Raw genomic sequence first — 20230 nt, 5'->3', positions numbered from 1 at the left:
TCTTTTAGATAATATCAAAGATTGTAATAACTAATCTTTTGAGGAAAAGTTAAGTTAGTCAAGTAGAGATAATGCTGTCATTGCAGCTATTCTTGAAGTCCAGTTGCATCTTCTAAGAACACAAAACAAACGGGAAGAGAAAAAATAGCAAAGACAGAAAATGCAACTCCTGTCTGTGGAGCTGACATGGACTTGTAATCTCACATCTGGAAAAACACAGGCACAAAAGATGATCTTATCAGCTACTCTGAGATCTGCCAAATTCACACAAAACATCGGGACATTTACAGCATTGCTTTTAGCTGACTTTCTGGTCACGGGCTTTCAGCAGTGCTATAAAATGTATACTTTTGGATGGCCAAGCCAGACTCTCAGTAGACAGATAGTAAAATGATGAAATAAGGTAGGAAAGGAAAAGGATACACTGAGGAAAAGAGGAAACAATGAAGTTTCACATCCCAGGTGGTGATTGGAATTTAGCTGTCAGCTGGGTCCCTTTCTCTCTGGATTGGTTTGGTCAGGACATTTCTCAGGATTAGGAAGAAGATCTAGGGCCACAAGAAATGGTGGGGCTCTGGCTAGTAGCCATTTTTTGGTCCTGCTTTATTTCTTTAAGAACCCCCACAAGTGAATTCAGGGAGGAATAGTCCCCTCTCCATATTATTTTTGTCCACCAATTAGGTCTACTTTCCAACATATCAATTGATTTCTGATTCCACAATTATCTTGTTTACCAAGCATCATCTTAACACAGTCCTTGACTTACATCAGTAGAATTTTTGTTTGGACTAATTCAGCCTCTTTCTTTTTGCACCTTTTCCCACAAACATTTGTTGTTATAGGTTTTTGGTGACAACTGTATGAGTTATCACTTATGTCTACCAATTTAGCTCAATTACAGTAAATTTGTACTTCCAATTATTACAACAAGCTCTCCTGCACATAGTTTACATTACAGTCTGAATAACTAAGGGTATTCTTACACTACAGCGCTATTTCGAATTACCTTAATTCAAAATATTTAATTCAAATTAAGATAATCCGAATTAACGCATCTACACACAAAATCTATATTGAAATAGCGTTTTGCTATTTAGAATTAGCATGTCCACACTGAGTGGACTCTGAATCGAAGTTAAGGCTGGCCAGAACCAGTGCCAGCAGGGCATCAGGTTAGGACTGTGTGTGGGGCTGCTGCCTGAGGCAAACTAAGCTCCGTGCTTAAAGGGACCCTACCCCCAACCCGGACAGATAGTTCTCAGGGTTCCCCGCTTGCTTGTCTACCTCGATGAGGGACAGCAAAGCATCCTGTCTTGGAGTGCCCTGAGTGCCCGCACTCGGGACACCACAGCACTCGGCCACATGGAGTCAGAGCTGCCCCTGGACATGCCGGTGCGTCTCATGGGGTCGTTGCCATCAGCCCGGCTGCACTTGCTGCAGGCTGCCATCTGGGGGGGGGGGGGTGTCCATGGCTCTTTTTTAGTTCTTCTACTATGTTTTTTAATTTGGGGTATACATTTAAGATGGGCCTCTATTATGGTGTTTTTGAAAAGTGTCCATGCAGTTTGCAGGGATTTTACTTTAGTCACTACCTTTTAATTTCTGTTTAACTAACCGCCTCATTTTTGCATAGTTCCCCTTTTTGAAATTAAGTGCCACAGTTGGGCTGCTGAGGTGTTCTTCCCACCTCAGGAACGTTAAATGTTATTATATTTTGGTCACTATTTCCAAGCAGTTCTATTATAGTTACCTCTTGGACCACTCAGGACTAAATTGAGAATTGCCTTTCCCCTTTTGGGTTCCTGTACAAGCTGCTCCAAGAAGCAGTCGTTTAGGAAGGTATCAAGAAATTTTGTCTCTGGAACTCGTTCAGAGGTGACATGCAGCCAGTCAATATAGGGATAGTTGAAATCCCCCACTATTATTGAGTTCTTTATTTTGATAGCCTCTCTAATCTCCCTTAGCATTTCATAGTCACTATTACTGTCCTGGTCAGATGGTCAATAATAGATCCCTACTGTTATATTCTAATTAAAGCAGGGAATTACTATCGATAATAAAAGGTGTGTGTGGACGGGCAACAGGGTTTTTGTGCAAAAAGAGCCAATCGAAAAAAGCACAGGTGCTCTGGTGTCTATTCTGTGAATAATAATCAGAGCTTTCTTTTGAGAAAGCATCCATGCAGACTGAACGCTCTCTTGTGCAAGAAGTTTTTGCGGAAAATCTCTTCTGAAAAAAGCTTCTTGTGCAAAAAGCCTGCAGTGTAGATGTAGCCTAATATACTCCAAAATGTGGCCTTAAAAGAGCTCCAGCCAACAGACAAGTCTAAAAGGGTGGAAGAACAGTCTGGACGTTGGTAGTTATGCCAAAAGTTATGCAAACAAATAAAAACATAAATAAATAAAGTGTGACAGGCTGTGTTTACCTGCAGGAATGCACCACCACAATAAGTTTGTTTCTTTGTGAGCTGTGACGAATTGTTAACTGAATCTGTCCTAATGGAGACTGTCCCAGAGTTGTTCCACTGTGAGAAGAAATAGAACATTACACTGTATATAAATGGCATATGAAAGAACAGATCCGTTAAATTATATATGCAGAGAACAATGGCTTCTGTGCTTCTCCACACTATTTTAAGTGAAAAGCATGAAGGTACTTTGAGAACTTTACATACGAATAATAAAAGGAAATGTAAAAAGCAGTAAATATCATTTGCAGCAATCCTCATTAGTCTAATAGGAACAGAATGATTATTAAATATCCTAGATTTCACATCAAATCCTTCAGCAGTTAATCCTGCCTTTCACCTACTCAACATAACTATCTGACTCAACATATCCAGCTGACATTGATAATGTTAGTAGAATCCCATGGAAAAGTGGGCCACAATTCACTAGTCCATAAGAAGCCAATAGTATATGGACATCTCTTTGAAATGTGGAAGACAACTGTAAAAATGGTACCTTCTTATTTGACTTATTTGCTCACTGTGGGTCTGCTCATTTGTCTATTTGCTTACTTTATTTGATAAAAATAATGATTTAATTTCTCTTAGTACTGCACAGCCAATACAGCTATAAGCATACGGTGGAATTTATTCTACTTTGTGCATTAACAAAACTGAGAAGTTCTAATTGCAGAATCTTTCTTTGTGGGAAATTAAGAAGAAGAAAGATCAGAGACTCTTTTTGAGCACCAGGCTGACTATACAGTCCTGTAAACTGGACAAATCAAAACAAGTAGGCTCTTCCCTTTTGGTAGCTGTACTAACAAAGCATTACTAGAGCAACTCTGAGGTATTGCAATAAACAAGTATTTAACACTCTACTTTTCAAGTTGTCGCAGTCTCTGACGTAGCTCTTGTGTGGCGATGGGCAGTGATATGTCTGAGGCTATACTTGGAGTTGGTTCTTTGACTGAGAGGTGACTGGGAGAATAGGTGACATTGGAGGCATGGAGACTGGAGGAACTTCGGCTGAGATCCGTTCGCCATTGGGGACTGGCATTCGGAGGATAATTTTTTTCTGCTATATCAGTCTTTTTATTACTGTTGGTCACTGGGGAACTTGGGACAGGTTTGTGTGAATCAGCTGATGGTGAAACAGGGACCTGAGGCTTAAAAGAAGCTTTTCTTGAGTCTTTGGAAACAGACGGTCTCTTTACTTGGGCTGAGTGTTGGTGATCTGGAGATCTCTCTGGCTTTTCAAGAGACAGTACCTGGAGGCAGTAAAAACATTAATGCTCTACATGATGATACAGAAAATAAGAATACATATTTACTTCTACCAACTTTTTGGTACGAAATTTTTGACATGCTTTTGTGCCTTCTTTTAACATTAGTTTTACTTTTATTCATGTTTGTTATAAAGTGAGTGTTTTTTAGTGAGGAAATACAACTGGTGTTCTGTACAGAAACTGCATATTAAAATTAGTCAACTATTAAAAATTACTCAGCATCACTATTTCCCACTCATCTGTCATTTTCATTCTCATTATTCCTTTCCTCAATATGGCTATTGTTGGTGCAAGAATTGTCTACTCTGCAGCTCTTGTAATCTGGAAAGTCTCCAAGAAGCTTTCTGCCTCATCTCTTCTGAAATCTCATTTTACATCAGATTATTTTTTCTGCATATTTTCTATACAGCTTAATTTCTTTCTTTATAAATAATTTCATTTATTCATTAATGTACAATATATTTGTACAAAAATAGTCTAATTTATTCCCTATTTTTTATATTTAACTCTGCAAAATATTTTGGGAATATAGTTTGTATAAGAGTTACTACACAAAATAAAATTGGATTTTAACATATTCCAGTCTACTGTTACTTATGCACTGTTCTAATTCATCAGGCCTCAAAACAGGGGAAACACCAATATGCAACAGAAGCCACATCTAGTCAGCTGTTTGCAGTTTTACTTTGAAGGCACTTTTCTATGCCATTGACAAGCTCAGGATAATGCAATACTGAACTAATGTAACATGTACGCGTTTTGTAATTCTCGATCTATTTCATCAACATTTTTAATCCTTACCCTTTCACAACTGAGAATAGCACACAGTACAATAATTAAAGAAGATTCTGTCCTTCCTTTAAAGCCACAGTGTCCAACATGCTAACCACACGTGGCTGTTTGGCTGGAAATAGCCATAATAGTGACTTTGGAACTGGTTGAAACTAGGGATGTAAAAGAGTAGTCTAATAGTCAACTACCTGATAAGCCTAGTCTTATCTGGTAGTCGAGTCGACTATTCGCATTCCTCTCTCCCTTGCTGCCTCTATATCAGTTCCCCTCTGCACCATCTCTATGGTGCAGGAAGGCAGAAGTGCAGCAGTGCTGCCTTTTAAATGTAGTAAGAGCTGGGCAGCTCTTACTACATCTAAGAAGCAGAGCCACAGACGGGTGAGCTGGCACAATCCAGGTTGCTTCTGCTTAGTCCATGGACTGCTTAGTTCTGGCTCATGCAGCCCCTGGTAGCTAACCCCACTGACTCTGCAGTTTAAAATGTAGTAGGAGCCAGGCTGCTGTGTGCCTGGTTCCTACTACATTTAAAATAAGGAGCCACAGCACTTACTCTTATCAACTAATCAAGTAGTCAATGGAAATTCCATCAACTACTTAATTAGTTGATTAATCGTAATTTAACATCTCTAGTTGGAACTGTTGGACACCATGGCTTTAAAGCCATAAAACACAGGCTACAATAAGTCTCAAACATGGTGCCTCAACTCAAACATTCAGTAGGTGAAAACAAGTGCTACCATATATGCACATACAGATGTAATACATAAAGTATAAAAAGCTGAAAACAGCTAAGAACTTTAGTCAGGAATATAACAGACTGCAAATCCATGTGATGCTTTAACCTGGTAATAAGTAAAATAAAGCAGCCCTCGTTCACACTTGTAGCTGCTTCTATCACTTCACACTGATTCAGACATTCTAGGCTTCAAACTGACACACAGAAAATGACTGTCCTGGAATGTCATTATATAGATTATTTTTTAAACCCCTTATAATACCCTGAGTGCAATCTTCATGTTTATAGTGCTGTTCGGACCAGAATTGCAAAGTTGGAACCGCTGATGCATAGTTAGATCTTTGCTTGCCAGCAGCTGGCTCAGAGGAAGCTTGAAATTTCCCAAAGAACACTGATGTTGTTCATCCTTGACCTAGAATAATACACAACACAATATGCTCAGCTTTATAAAAATACTCAGAAAAAAAAGGAAGTTGTAAATTTAATGACAAGTTTTTATCATGTTTACATATAATTTGCTCTTAACCCAAACTTGACAGGTGTTTCATTGGGGCAGGAAATATCAAAGAACCCTATGTGTCCAATATCCATTCACTCTTATCTTTACTTTCCTTAGAAAGCAAATAGTTTAGCCTGAGCACTGATACAAATAAGATGGAAAACCAGTGATCATTGCTGTGTCTAGTTGGGTTGAAGATGAAATCTATTAGCTAGATTTTGCTGACAGCCAACTATATCAGACAAAAGCAAACTCACAACAGTTAAGAAATGGCATAATTCAACATTTCCTATCTTCTCTAGATAACTTCAGCTGTCCATATGAAGTCTAAAAAGCACAAAGAGTATAGCAGTTGGACAAAATAAGGAAGTCCTCATGGAGTCAGCTACATAAAGGACCTGGTCACAATAAATAAAATAATGTTGCTTCTGTAAGTTAATGAGTTATTGAAAGAGCAGCTTGTTAAGGCGGAAGAAACCATCACAGGGATGATGAATTTAGCACATAAAAATGCAAGACATCTGATTTGGTATACAGGAGTTTGAAGTTTACCTATAATTATTTTTTCTCCCATTATCAAGCAAGTACTTACAAAAGGTCATCTTTATGCTGGTTCTTAAAAAGTGTTTAAGTTTAAATTGTAGTGCTTGTTACAATACCTCCATGATGTCTGGCTCTTTAACAGCTTGGGAAATATGGCTGCTAGTTCAAAATCCTGTGGCAAAAAAGAATACAGAAGGACAAAGAGGCACCATACCTCAACTTCAAGATCCTGCCGTTTGGGATTGTGAATGAAGAAAGTGAAGTTTTCCTCCCATACAGGTTCATTGGTCTTGTATCGAATCTGAAAGGAAAAACATGTTCTGTCACATATAGAGTACTTCTCTCAAACAAAACTGGTGTTGAATACATCCTCCATTTATACAACTGCTTTGTAATAATCATGTTTTGAACTTGAACAACCCACAGAGGCAGCAAATAGGGTTATCTCAAAACACACATATGGTTCAGTATACTTGCGTATAGTCTTTTAAATAAAACCTATTTTTAAGGTTTCGGGTTTTTTTTATTTATTAATAATTCAATAGTTGTATGTAGCTGTCCAAAATTGGGGTGTAAGGTGGTGGTGGTGGGGGGGAGGGGTCTCTTTTTAGAATATATTCTGTGTATACTGAGTTATGTATATTGTGTGTAATAAACATCCCTCATTAGAACAGTAGATACTATAATTACTTATCTCTTTATAATGTTCTTAGTGCGCTTTAACATAGTACTCTTTCAAATAGCATTAAAATGTAGCAGGGAACCTTTAGCGCACATCAGTAGGGTCTACAAAGACCAATTAATGAGCAATACATCAGCACATTTTAGAAATCACACCACTGTAGTATTGTTAATCAGTATAGACAAACCCTTACATAAAAAACAGCAGGAAAGGTCACTGTAACAAACATTTTCTTTAATTATTTATTTATTTGGTTATTTATTAACTGGTGATATTTTATCTGTGTATATCAGTTAAAACCTAAAATTAGAAGCCCTACTTATTTTGTAAGTTACACAGAATGATTTTCACATTTTTTCAATGTACCATATTTGTGCAAAGTACAATTCTAGTTAGCAAACCTTCACCCTGGGCAGTGGTGGTCTGTGAACAAAGTAACTTCATAAGAGTGTGTGACGGGGGTATCTACCCCGCACTGAGGAGCAGGGAGTTGCCCTGGCCTAACTGGCCGAAAGGCCCCACCCCCACAGCCCTGCTGGGCATGCTCTCAGGAGAGGCAGGGTATAAAAGCCTTTAGAGCCACTCAGTTGGGGCAACAGCCATGACCGGGGAGACCATCTGGGAGGGTCTGACCTGCCAAGTGACGCCCCAAGAGCTGAGCAGTGCGCCAGGAACGGTAGTCAGTAGCCCAGGATGGAGGACTGTCATCTGGGTGCTCAGCGTGTTTCAGTAGGAGCCCCCGCTGACTGGGCAGCGGAATCCTCCACTGTCAACAGGGCCCTGGGCTGGGACCCGGTGAAGCGGAAAGGCCCTGGTCCTCCTCCCTCCCCACCCCACAACAGGCCAGCTCCCTAATAGTTTGGGAGGCTTACATGTAGATTAGGCCTACAGACTGTATTTATCCTGATAGAGGGGACTTCTCTATGAACTACACTGCCAGGCCATATTTACCCCGATAGATGGGACTTTTCCATGAACCAGGTTGCCAGACTACATTCACCCTGATAGAGGGGACTTCTCTATGAACTAAGCCCCAGGCCGGGGTTACCCCTGTTGAGGGGAGAGTACTCTGTTGCGTAGGCCTCTAGGCCGCCTTTTCCCAGGTAGAGGGAGCAGCGACACAAACTTTGGTACTTCAGGACTGTCGAGGGGGCTTGCCGCCTCAACAGGATCCAATTTATCTTAGAACTGGTCAATGCTCTTTCCCAGTCTTCCTTGGTGTCAGCAGGGTGCGCCAAGACTGGATGACACTCTGGCTAATGAGGCCCACAGGCGTTTCCCATTAGCCCCTCAGACATGGGCTTGCTCAGCTGTCTTCAACTTCCCTTTTCAGACAGGCTGTAGCAGCCTGTCCAACTGTACAAACAGACCAAAAAGGCAACGGCTACCCAAAAGAGTTTAGAGCCCACATTCATGCTCATCCACTCCCTAGGTACTCTGTTGTTGAGAATGCCACTAAGGATGCTAATCTGTCCCAACTGTGGGGGTGGTTTTTGGTAACCTGCATAAACACTGAACTAAGCCCATCAGCTCACTTCAAATAGATAAAACTTTAAATTGACTTCTGATTACAACCTGTGTTAGACTCAAGCTGCTGACATAGGTGCTAAAGGCTCAAGGTGCTAAAGGCTCAATAATCCATTGCCAAGGACATACAGTTAAGGACCCAAATGTCTGTGAAAGAGCAAGTGTTGAGAGCAGAAGTTTACCTTACTTTCCTGTGCCTTGTGTCCAACTGACAATAAGACAAGAGGGTTGGGGTTGCTGTTTATCTTCTTTCCTGACTGATAAAGAGAAAGCACAACATCTTTAGAATATACTGTTACATTTCCCTTTACTTCAATTTCATTCCAGTATTTAAAACCCCTCAGTTTTTGAGCCCAATATATTTTTAAATATCAAAATTGTATGCACTTTATGTGCATTTTTATTATCCTCAGTATTTAACAGAAGGCATGAACTGAGTGGAGGCTTATTAGCTGCTTTACACACAGGAACAACACAGATGCACCTTTCCACAGGAGACCACTTTAAGAGCAAGCTGAAGTTTCAGAGTGCTTCCAGCTGTTGTTCTCTCTCTACCCTTTGAATGAAATGGTTTGGGAAAGTGCAAACTCCCAGCCTAATAATGCACATTACAACTGACAGAGTGTCATATGAACTGCAAAATAAATATTGCGGTTTGCATGCTGATGGGAAATATGGAAAAACAGCAACTCAAGAAGCTTAATTTATGTACAATGCAATAGTATAATTAAACTGGATTTAATACCAGGTCATAACCATTTTTCCTTTTTTGGGTGGGAAGAAAGCAGATGCACTGTAATGTACCTGATAAGTAACTCTATAGTTTACCAAACACTCTTTATTAGAGAATCAACCAACTCTCATATCTGAGCCTGGTTCCCCAGCTGAATAGCCTTAGAGCAAACTGTAAAAATAAACATTAATTTAGAATCAAACTATATAATAGAAATATTTCTAATTATATATTTCCATAACACATATTAGATTGGCCTATCAAATACAAATTTAAGCCAGAGAGAAAAGTTAGACATGAAAGTTAATCATGTTAAGAAGCTGTTAAAGCAATTTCAGGAAACAGTATACAAGATCAGTTTATTTTGGATTTAACCATAAAAGAGATTGAGATTAAACATAAATTAAGTAGAAAAGTTAGTTGAATCCTACTTAAAACATGTAAGGTCACAGGAACTTACTTCATGATTTAATCACTACTCTTCTTTTGAATTTGTTAGGTATTAAGAATCAGTTTGTATCTGATATTTTCCACCTAAGCTACAAAGCTTATCCTTCTACATTTCACATATCCTATGGCATAACATGATTTTTATCAGATACATTTTGCTTATTACCAGCATTTCCTTTAAAGCACAATGGTAAAGGAAAACTTCTTTCATGGACAAATGCTCAATATCTATTTTTAAACTTTAAATATTTAGTCCCAACCCAAAAAAGGCAGGATGTAAGTGTTCAGAGAATACAATGAAAATAAGTTTTAAATCTATTAACATAATTAAAGAATGCTATCTGCAGACTCAAATAAGGAAAACTTATTTTGAAATTTTTTGGTTCACAAAATGTTGCCTAAACATCTTTACTTTGTATAAAGATTTAAATAATGATAGAGGCATTAGCAAAATTTTCTACAACAAACATTGACTACACGGTGGCGTTAAGTAATAATTTTAGTCCTATTAAATAAATGATTTGTGCACATGCACAACCACCCACTGATCTCCATATCATATGCTTTAGCAAATTTAATTTATGTTCACTGGATATGCTGGCATCTAAACTTGGAAATGGTTATTTCAAGACGTTCCTCCCAGTTCCCCCTTATATGCAAGCTATTCTCAAATTATTCTATAATTCTAATCTCTGGTTTTTACATGCAATATGTCTGGACATAAGGAAATATATATGTGTTTATGACTCAAAGAATTTTTATAAAAATCAAATCAAGAAAAAAACAACACATTTTGAATGCATTTTTTACACTTTCTTTCATGTAAGAAACAAAAGATAATGCAAGCCAATGATACATTCAGAATGTATTTTAGGCACATTCTAAATAGAGAAGAGAAAATTAGTATTTAAAGTTATCTATTTTTAGACCAATTACTAAAGCAAAGATTCTTAAAGATTTCAGAAATTAACAATAGGGAGACTGTCTTTTTTTGTGTCATAGTGTCAACAAATCCAGTTTTTAAAAACCTGCATATACAAATCTGGCTGTGTCTACAGTACAAAGAAAAGTCAGTTTTTCCACTTTTTGTTTTTCGGAAGAGGCTTTTCCAAAATTTGGTGTGTATACGGCACCAAATTTTGGAAAAACCTCCTCTTTCGGCACATCATTTCTTCCTCGTACAATGAGGTTTACAGGGATGGCGAAAGAATGTGTCCACTTTTCTGACTTTTTTTTTTTTGGAAAAGTGGATGCATTCCTTGAATGTGGCATGACTTTTCAGGGGTAGGTATCCTGGAAAAGGGCTGCAGTGTAGACATAGCCTCTAATAATGAAATGGAGCTCAATTTTTGATACATCTCCTTAAAGCTTTGATTATCAAATAGGAATAATTATATGCTTATTATTAAGCAAGTACTCTGGTGAGTTGAGACAAGAGTGCTTAACATCTTACAGGACTGAGCCCTGAATGGAAACTGACAGCCCCTAGAGAAAACATCCAAATGAAAACATAACTTAGAAATTGAGCAGGACTAAAATATAGTGTTTATTACCTATTTCTGTAAGGGTAAGCAAGTCCTATCCAGCATGTGGGAGATGTCAGCTTTCCTAATGAAATATTACTTTAAATCAGAAATCGAAAGCCACTATTAATCATTTAGTTGATTTAGAGCCTAAATTCTCAGTCAAAGCATTTTATTTATGTATTGACTATGTCATTTATTTATTGGTGCTAGCAATTAAATATTCTGGCACTAAATGCAGTGATGATAATAGAAATTCCATCCACTATTGGGCAGAGACCTTTTGCAGACATTTGTGAATTTTCAATTAATGTTGTGATCTTAAATGGAAAACTGTATTAGTGTTACCTTTAGGGCTTTCTGAACAGCAGCCTTCTTCAAGCCATCAGGGTTAAAGTTTAATGGATTATTCTTGTAAGTCAGGAGAGAACATATGAAGGGTTAATAAGTCATGCAATGAAGCGATTCCAGTGGTTAATTAATTAATGACATGACATAACAAAGAAAAAAATTCCCCATCCCAAATGAAGGAACAACCATCCAAAAAGAAGCTACTTCAAAATTGGCCAATACAGTATCTTCTTTCCTTTTCTACTACAAGTATTCTGCTTTTAAAACACACAGATGTTCAATCCTTTTATATTCTCCTGTATCATTTCTGATGATATACAAAAAGGCACTGAGGTTTACAAAAAAGATGATAGGGAGTATTGTTTCTCTCAAAAGGCCATTTATATAATGCACTTTCCTATTTGAGAAGTGGAGGTTACTCACCTTTAGCAGTCACTGATGTTCTTTGAGATGAGCATCCCTGTGGGTGGTCCACAGCAGGTGTCAGTGAGTCCCAGCACCGCAGACTGAATTCTTCTCAGCAGTACCTGGGGGGGCCGTGCATGCGCTGTGCCACACAATCGCGCATGTGTGGTGGGCACTGTGCCACGCAATCGCACATGTGCAGTTCCCCCTCCCCTCAGTTTCTTCTCTACTGGAAATCCGGCTGATCAGAGGTCTCCAAAGTAGCGGGGAAGAAGGGAGGGTAGTGGAGCACCAACAGGGATGCTCATCTCAAAGAACATTAGTTACTGCTAAAAGTCAGTAATCTCCTCTTTGAGAGAGACACATCCCTGTGGGTGCTCCACAGACGGTGACTGCAAAACGATATGTCCTATGGAGGTAGGGATTTCAGATCTGGTAAGTATGCAATAGACAATATGGCCTTGGTCACTCTGGTGGAGGAGAGGTTATGCAAAAGTGTGTAATGTTTAATGAATGTCTAATCGGCAGTCCATGTGGCTGCAGCGCATATGTCCTCAATGGCGACCTTGTGGAGGTAGGTAATGGGTACCTGCCCTGGTGGAATGGGAAAATATTGAGGTAGGTGGTGGCAATTGGTTATGGTGGTAACAAATTCTGATGCAGTCGGAAATCCAGCATGATAATCTCTCAGATGATATCTGCTGTCCCTTATTGACTTCTGCTATAGAAATAAACAGCCTGGGCAAAACTCTGAGAGGCCTTGTTCTATGGAGGTAAAAGAAAAGTGTCCTACATATGTTGCGAGTATGCATTTGTGCTTCAAAGGTATTGGTGTGAGGTTTGGGAAAGAATAAAGGTGGGTGAATAGTTGGATTGATGTGAAAGGAACTTGAGGTGGGTGCACAGAGACAACTTATCTTTGAAGAAGGCAATATATGGGGATCTGCCATTCGGGCAGCTCTCTCTCCTACCTGCTGGGCTGATGTTATAGCCACTAGGAATGCAGTTTTAAGTGACACATGGAGAAGCGAATATATAGCTTGAATGGGGGTTGTGTAAGGGTGTTTAGCACCAAATGTAAATCCCAGGGTTGATGTATAGTGCCTGTATGACTTTCATGAACCGTTTTGCCACTGGATGTGCAAAGACTGTAGTTTCCTCAATTTTTGTATAGATTGTTTGAACAGCTGCCAAGTGTACATTGATGGAGCTGATAGAGAGATGTGACTGTTTAAGGTTCAAAAAGTAGTCTGATATCACAGGTAACGGGGTCATCTCTGGAGAAATGTTGTGGGGAATCACCCAGTGAACAAATCGTGACAATTTTTTCATTATATGTCTTTTGAATTGAGGGAGCCCTAGTGTGTAGAACAAGGGTTGGCAACCTATGGCTCACGAGGGAGCCAAATATGACTCTTCTGGAGCCCCAAATCAGTCCCTCCTAGCTCCTCCTGCAGCAGAGAGCCAGCGCTGGCACTATAGCCTTACAGTTCCCTGCAAGACTGGAACACCAGTGTCAGCTTCCTGTGGAGGTGGAGCATGGGGGGAGAAAGTCCAAGCCGCCCCACTGGATCCAGGGTGCAGAGAACAAGTGGAGCGAAAAATGACTGTGCGCGCTACCCTTTTCTTTCCCCCAAGACACACTTCCTGGAGGCTTCCCCCATGAATATTTCCTGGAGGCTTCCTTCTGGCAAATAGGAGCAATGGGAAACCATGCCTGTGACACGGTGTGAAAACAAGTAAGTGCCCCGCTCATGACCAGACCCCAACCCCCTTACTTACCGCCTACCCCGGCCAAACACCCAGCCCACTCCTGCCCCCTGGCCAGACACCTTGCTCCCAGCTCACTCCTGCCCCCGGCCAGACACCCTGTCCCCGGCCAGATAGCCTGCTCCCTGCCCCCAGTCAGACACCCTACTCCCAGCCTGCTCCTGCACCCTACCTCCCACCCAGACCTTGCACCCCCACCTCCTGCCTGGATCCTGCACCCCCATATCCCTAACCCCAGCCCTGTCCCACACACTTAACCCCTCATTTTTTGCCTCACCCCAGAGCCTTGGGGGGGGGGGGAGGGCATAAAGTCCACTGACCCTGAAACCCCAGAAGAGTAAATCTAGCCTGAGGTCTTGCACCTTAGTCCTCCCTGCCCCTCCCACCACCATGGGGCAGGAGCACCAGGAGAGCGAGGTGCTTTTCAGTTGGGGGCCACATCAGTAAGGGTTGGGGATTTTAGAGGATTTTTTTAACTTGCTTTTCACTTGTGTCGTCCTTGACAGATTTTTCTGTGGGTCAGTGGCTTCCGACGCAAAAAAAGTTCCCCATCCCTGGCATAAATAAAGACAACGTTGAAACTTTTTGTATTGGACATATTTTGCTTTATTTAAAAATGAAGCCTGTCTAAGGTAGCTAGATTTGGTACTGCGGTTGATGGTCCTGTTTTTGCTGCTGGTATGTGTATGCCGGATACCTTGGACTAGGATACAGCTGGTATCTATCCTGCCTCCTCCTGGATGCAGGTATATGGATACCAAGGGATCACAGCGTCACCCTGGAATCCTTCATGGAGCTAAGGACCTCATTGGTTTTAACCGTAAACAACTTATCACCCTCAAATGGTAAATCCTCCATGCTTGCCTGTATCTCATGTGGAAATGTCAAAGAATTGAACCATGAGGTTCATCTCATGACAACTGCAGTTGCTGTTGATCTGGTGGCCGTATCTGCAGCATTGAGAGCAGCTTGGAGAGCTGTTCGTGATATTGCATAGCCCTCTGAAATGACTGCCTTGAACTGCTGTTTCTTGGCCTCTGGTATATTTTCAATAAAGGTGCTGAATTTTGAGTAGGTTTTAAAATCATATTTGCCCAGCAGCGCAAATGTGAATTACAAGGTGGATGATGTGTAAACTTTCCTGCTGAACAACTCCAGTTACTTGCTGTCTTTATCAGCCCGAGTGGAGCAGGGCTGGTGTTGCTTATTCCACTGATGGGCCAGCTCCATCATCAGATAATTTGGGGGTGGGTAAAGAGGAATTCGGACCCCTTCAGGGAAACGTAGTATTTCAGACAATCTGGCAGGATCCATAATGGCAGGATTTATAGGCAAAGCAATCTTGGCCAACAGAGTGGCCTGGATGATTTTAGTAAGCTTGTGCTGTGTCTCCAGCATCTCCTCCATGGTGATATTAAGGTTAGCTGCCACCCTCTTGAAGAGATCCTGAAAACCAAATGATGTGAAGTTATCAGTGCAGTGGGAGGTGGTGGCATGACTGCCTTGTCAGACAAGGAGGATGAGTTTGTGTCCGGGGACGTATCCAGGCCAGACTCATGAGACTATGGATTTACCATCTCCTGCAACACCCTCTGTAGTGATGGGAGATTGAGATGCAGGAGAGGGGACAGGCTGAGATGCCTTCTTTTTTGTGTGTTTCTTTCCATAATTGTATGCCCATGGGATCTAATATTGCCACTGTGAGGCATAAGACACGGGTGGTGGCATCCCTGGGTGGGGACCCCAGAGAGGAATGTCCAAGCTGACTGGGTTCCTGAAGCTGGGATGTTACTTCATCATTGTAGCTGTCATCTCTAGGTAAGAGTGTAGGTGGTGATGTGTTGGTACAAAGGAACAGGGAATTAAATGTAGATGAAACAGTGAGGTATCTCTGGTGGAAGTACCTCAGGATGGAAGTGGATGGTGCTATAACGGAAGGTGCCGTGGTTGGTACCATTGTGGCCATGGAGGTAGCTGATACCAGGGTGTGTTATGATGCTGAGGTGGTCACAGCACCGTTAGATGGTGCTATGATGCCAATGGCCGGTATGGCTAGTTGTTGTGATACAATATCAATAAGCCTCGGTGCTGACATGTCTGTGCTCTGGTTACTCCATGCCAAGGTGGCCCTGAGGTATGTGAGGCAGGCACAGTAAGGCCTATAGCCTTGGTGCGGGCTCTTTGAGTCCCATGCCTGGAGACGGGCCAATCAGTGCCAGAAACGCCCAGGGCATCATAAGCACATAAGTTCTAAGTGGTGCCCTTTCAGCCCTCGGTGCGGATCTTTCAGTTGCATGCTGCTTGGGCCACTGAGCCTTATGAGGCAATGTCGAGGCATGTTTCTTTGGGGACTTTTTCCCTTTTTCAGGTCTCAGTTTGTCAGAGCATTTTGTGCCTGGGTTAGAGGATGGATGTTGTTCCTTTTCCATCATGAGCATTTTAAGGCGAAGGTCCCTATCTCTGCATGTTTGTGCCTTAAGCTTGGCACAGTGCTGGCAGTCCTGCTAGACATGGGACTCGCCGAGACATTTGAAGCGTTTGGAATGTCCATCCAAGACAGGCACAGCATCATTACAATCTGAGCAGCGTTTAAAGCCCAGTGACCTCTGCATTGTTCAGAGGTTGAACAGTAATAACAATAAGGGAAGAAAAACTTGGAGAAAACCTTTTTCTTTTTGTTTTTTAGAAAGATGAGCTTGGCTAACGCATGGAATAAACATAAAAAAGAAATAACTGAAATTTAACTACTCATCTACAGGATTTGACGAAAAGTGAAGAGCACTGCTGAAATCGGTCTTAAGTTGAGGACAGAAAGACGGAACTGAGGAGAGTGAGGGGCCATGTATACACAATCATGTTGCGTGGCACCTGCAGGATCTGCTTGCCACGCAAGCGCAGTCCCCCCCAGCACTGCTGTGAAGAATCCAGTCTGTGGTGCTGGGATGCACCAACACCTGCTGTGGAGCACCCACAGGGATGTCTCTCGCAGAAGAAAGATAAACCAAATGATGATGTAGAGAAAGTTATTTTATGGGAGAATAAATATATTACTATTCCAGATATTATTAAGGCTTAGTTCACCGTAAATATTTTCATCTTTTTTCCTTGTTCTTCTTTTTCTTTACCAACAGATCAATGAAAATACCTTGCATGCTATTGGGAATGCATCATATGTTCAAATCTACTGCCAATGGAAATCTGAGCAGATTTATTACCAAATAACAATTTAGCCCTCTATTTTCCATTACACTAAACAAGATTTCTCATTTTATTTTAATAGTCATATTTTCCTTGAAGTGATGCATGCAAACTGTAAAACATTAAGGGTAATTTGTATAGCCACCAACTCAGGAGGGTAACTTTAGGAATTTTAAGTAAAGGACATTTAAATAAAGGAAACAAAAGCCTTCCAGGGCATTATTTCATCCTATTGACTTTCAAGCACAATTTCCCACTGATTGCAATGGAGAGTTCTGCCTAAAAAACTGTGCCATGTTGTAGCCCAGGAATTAGCACTAACAGCTTTTCAAACATGCCACATTCAAGATAGGAAGTAATGTTACCAGTACTCTACCAAGATAAACTCTTCTTAAAAATCAAATGCATTGCTGACTAAAATTAAGTGTCAGTTCTTTCTGAAAAGAAGAAAAAGGGAATTCTTTCATATTTTTGTTGTGAAGTCATTAACCATATCCTGGCTTAGGAAAGCATGTATTATAGTATTCCTGACATTCGGTTTAGAAATTTGTGTTGCAGTGTAAAAAAAAATGATGAAAGAAATGATGAGAGATCAATAAATTATTATACAAAGAAAAATAATTGTGATATAATGATAAAATACTTTAGTCTTTCTTAGTGGGATAATAAGAATAGTCAAATATTTAGGTGTAGACATATTTCCCTGGAAATATTATACTTCATAGATCCTCAATTGTGCTTTCTGGAAGCATCCTGCTGTTTTTAGCAGGTCATGTAACTTTACTTTTTATGAGGCGGTGAATATTTTCCTGACCAACAAACTGTTCTGTGCAACAATGCAACACATTTTCTCATGGATAGCTAGACTGTAAATGATAAAGAATGTGTGTGACAAAAATATTAATTGAGATGACAAACTTGATACAAGACTTGTTGGAATGTCTATGAAAAAAATTAGGGAGGAATTAGAGAGGTTGTGTGGATATTTCTCTTACTCTCCAGCTCTCCAATCTCTACAGAAACTGGAACATCTCTCTCCTCCCTTCTCAGAGAAACCAGGACCTCTCCCCCTCCTCTTTCCTCTTTCTCTAGTCAATGGGAAGGAGGGCCCAGGATTGCCCCACATTATATCCTGATCCTCACCCCTGAACAGGAAGAAGGGAGGATCAACCGTAGGAAAGCTTCCATCCCATCCCACCCCACATAGGGCCATTAACTATAATGGTCCTTCCCGAGCCTGGACTCCTTTTTTTGGGTTGGTTCTCTTTCTCTTCCACCACCTCTGTGGTGTTCCCTCTCTTCTCCACCCCTGAAAATTTTGCAGTGAGGGCTCATGGCAACTATCAGTGGGTCTTGGAGCACTGGATCCACCATCCACGTCACAGACTGTGCTGAGCTCTAACTGACCCACATGGACTCTATTGGCTCTAGATGTCTAGAACATGTTAACGTAGTCTAGCAGGGCAACTACCAGTGCATTATGCAGCTGGTGGCTTGGGTGGAGAATGATATTCCCTCTAATTTTTGGCATTTTGGTGCAGAATAAATGTTATGTGCACTGAGGCATGCGCTGATGTGAATCACCAATAGAAACACATGCTGCTAGCTGTGGGTGCTCTGCTATTCAGCTGTGTGGCACTTTAATCTCTCCAAGCAATCATTACAGGAATACTGGTTGAATCCAAGAGGCCCAGACCCCATTTGATATCACTGCCACTTGCCTACCATCACTCCCTCACTGTGCAGTGTACCTTATCCTAAGCTTACGCTTTAAAGCATAATGACTAATTACTCCCCTGTCTCAAACTCCTCCTGTGGTCTCAACTGGGGTTCCATTTCTGAAACTCAGAGCAACCTTCCTTGATCTATGGGAGATACCAACTTTGGCAATAGCTGTATTAAACTGTGTGTGACCTGTTCTAAGTCAAAGTCCAAAGGGAGAAGTATTTACAAACTAGTACTACAAGCAAAGATGTACAGTGTGATTTAATAGTAATGATAGGCACTTTTGAAAATTTTACCTATTAAGTGACTTATTAACTAAGTCACATTTTTGTAAGTGTCTTGGGTAGCTAAGGGACTTTTGAAAAGGGATTTAGGCTTCTTAATCATAGCTGTTTTTGTAGATGTTATTAATTCATTAAAGGGTTGAGATACACCTAGAAGAGATGTCCTAATGTGAAGTGGCACACTGAAATCTACAAAGAAATAATAAAAGTAGAAACTTTTAACCAAAATGTAACATTAATATTTCTTTTAAATCTTGTTTTAAGGTTGTAGAACAATTTTTACTGAAGAAAACACCAATTACCTTGCAATTTTAGTGCCAAGAAAATATACTGTATGTTTTTATGCTCATGGCACCTACAAACCATGCCTTTCATCTGTAAATTCATATACTTAATTGTATTTTAGATTAAGTTAGATAAAATGTAAATGTTTACTTACAGTTCATATGACTTGGTATTTGGACCACATAAACAGAAGGAAAGACCTTGAAAACAACTGTTTTTGGTCCATCACCATTGTGTTTGTCTTAGATCAAATAAGAGAGACAACCAAGAACACTTTAATCTTCCCATCCCCCTTAGGCATACCCAGCACTCTCTGGCTCAGGAATTCTGAACCCGAACACACACATGGCTTCCAATCTCCGTTTATTGATAGTAGTGTTTAAATAGTGTATGCGGTATAGTTGTAGCAGTGTCCATTGAGTAACAAGAGAAACCATCTTACCAACAGAAGATATTACACACTCAATGGAACTCCTGAGCCAGAGAGAGCTGGGTATGCCTAAGAGGATGGGAAGATTAAACTGTTGTTGGTTGTCTCTCATTTGATGAGACAAATTTTCTCTCTTACCGACAGAAGTTGGTCCAGTAAAAGATATTATCTCCACCACCTTTTCTGTTTAAATTCAAATGCTGCCATCAGCTTTCTGTGAAACCTAAGCAGAGGTTCTCAACCTGTGGCCCATGGGTTCCATTCAGGTGGTTTGCGGATAGTTCCTTCTAAGGTGCACACCTGGACGGTTGCACATGAGATAATGAAGGGCTGCCAATCAAGTTAGTGGCTCGCAAGTGTGACTCCACTAATTAGGTGCCTGAACCCTCACACGTAAGCTACAGTGGTGGCCTTGGGGCAGGAGAGGGGGGGAGGGAGAATACGGAGTAGGTGGGAGGAGACAGTGGGATGAGGTGGGGGAAACAGGAGGCAGGTGTGCTAGAGTGAAGTGAGAAGAGGGGGCAGGGAGAATTTCGGATGTGCAGGGCTGCAGCAGCCAGAG

General features: G+C 40.8%; 1 protein-coding gene across 6 annotated transcripts in view; it reads right to left on the bottom strand.

Moving 5' to 3' along the window:
* Window positions 1–20230, bottom strand: part of ESYT2 (extended synaptotagmin 2) — a 179546-nt gene that overhangs the window by 13334 nt on the left and 145982 nt on the right. For 4 of the 6 annotated variants that reach the window (XM_089776777.1, XM_075922736.2, XM_014576664.4 and 1 more), the window contains 5 exons: window positions 8697–8771; window positions 6520–6606; window positions 5526–5675; window positions 3329–3717; window positions 2426–2524 (listed from right to left, as the gene is read on the bottom strand). In XM_089776777.1, coding sequence (XP_089632903.1) covers window positions 2426–2524; window positions 3329–3717; window positions 5526–5675; window positions 6520–6606; window positions 8697–8771 — 800 coding nt within the window. Of the gene's footprint in view, window positions 1–2425; window positions 2525–3328; window positions 3718–5525; window positions 5676–6519; window positions 6607–8696; window positions 8772–11568; window positions 11632–20230 lie in introns of all 6 variants that reach the window. The other 2 variants (XM_075922735.2, XM_075922737.2) reach the window with 1 other exon arrangement.

The sequence above is a fragment of the Pelodiscus sinensis genome, chromosome 2, assembly GCF_052426305.1.
Source record: "Pelodiscus sinensis isolate ZL-2025 chromosome 2, ASM5242630v1, whole genome shotgun sequence".
NCBI lineage: Eukaryota > Metazoa > Chordata > Testudines > Trionychidae > Pelodiscus > Pelodiscus sinensis.
The sequence above is the reverse complement of the archived record's forward strand: the minus strand, read 5'-3'. Positions and strand labels throughout refer to the sequence as shown.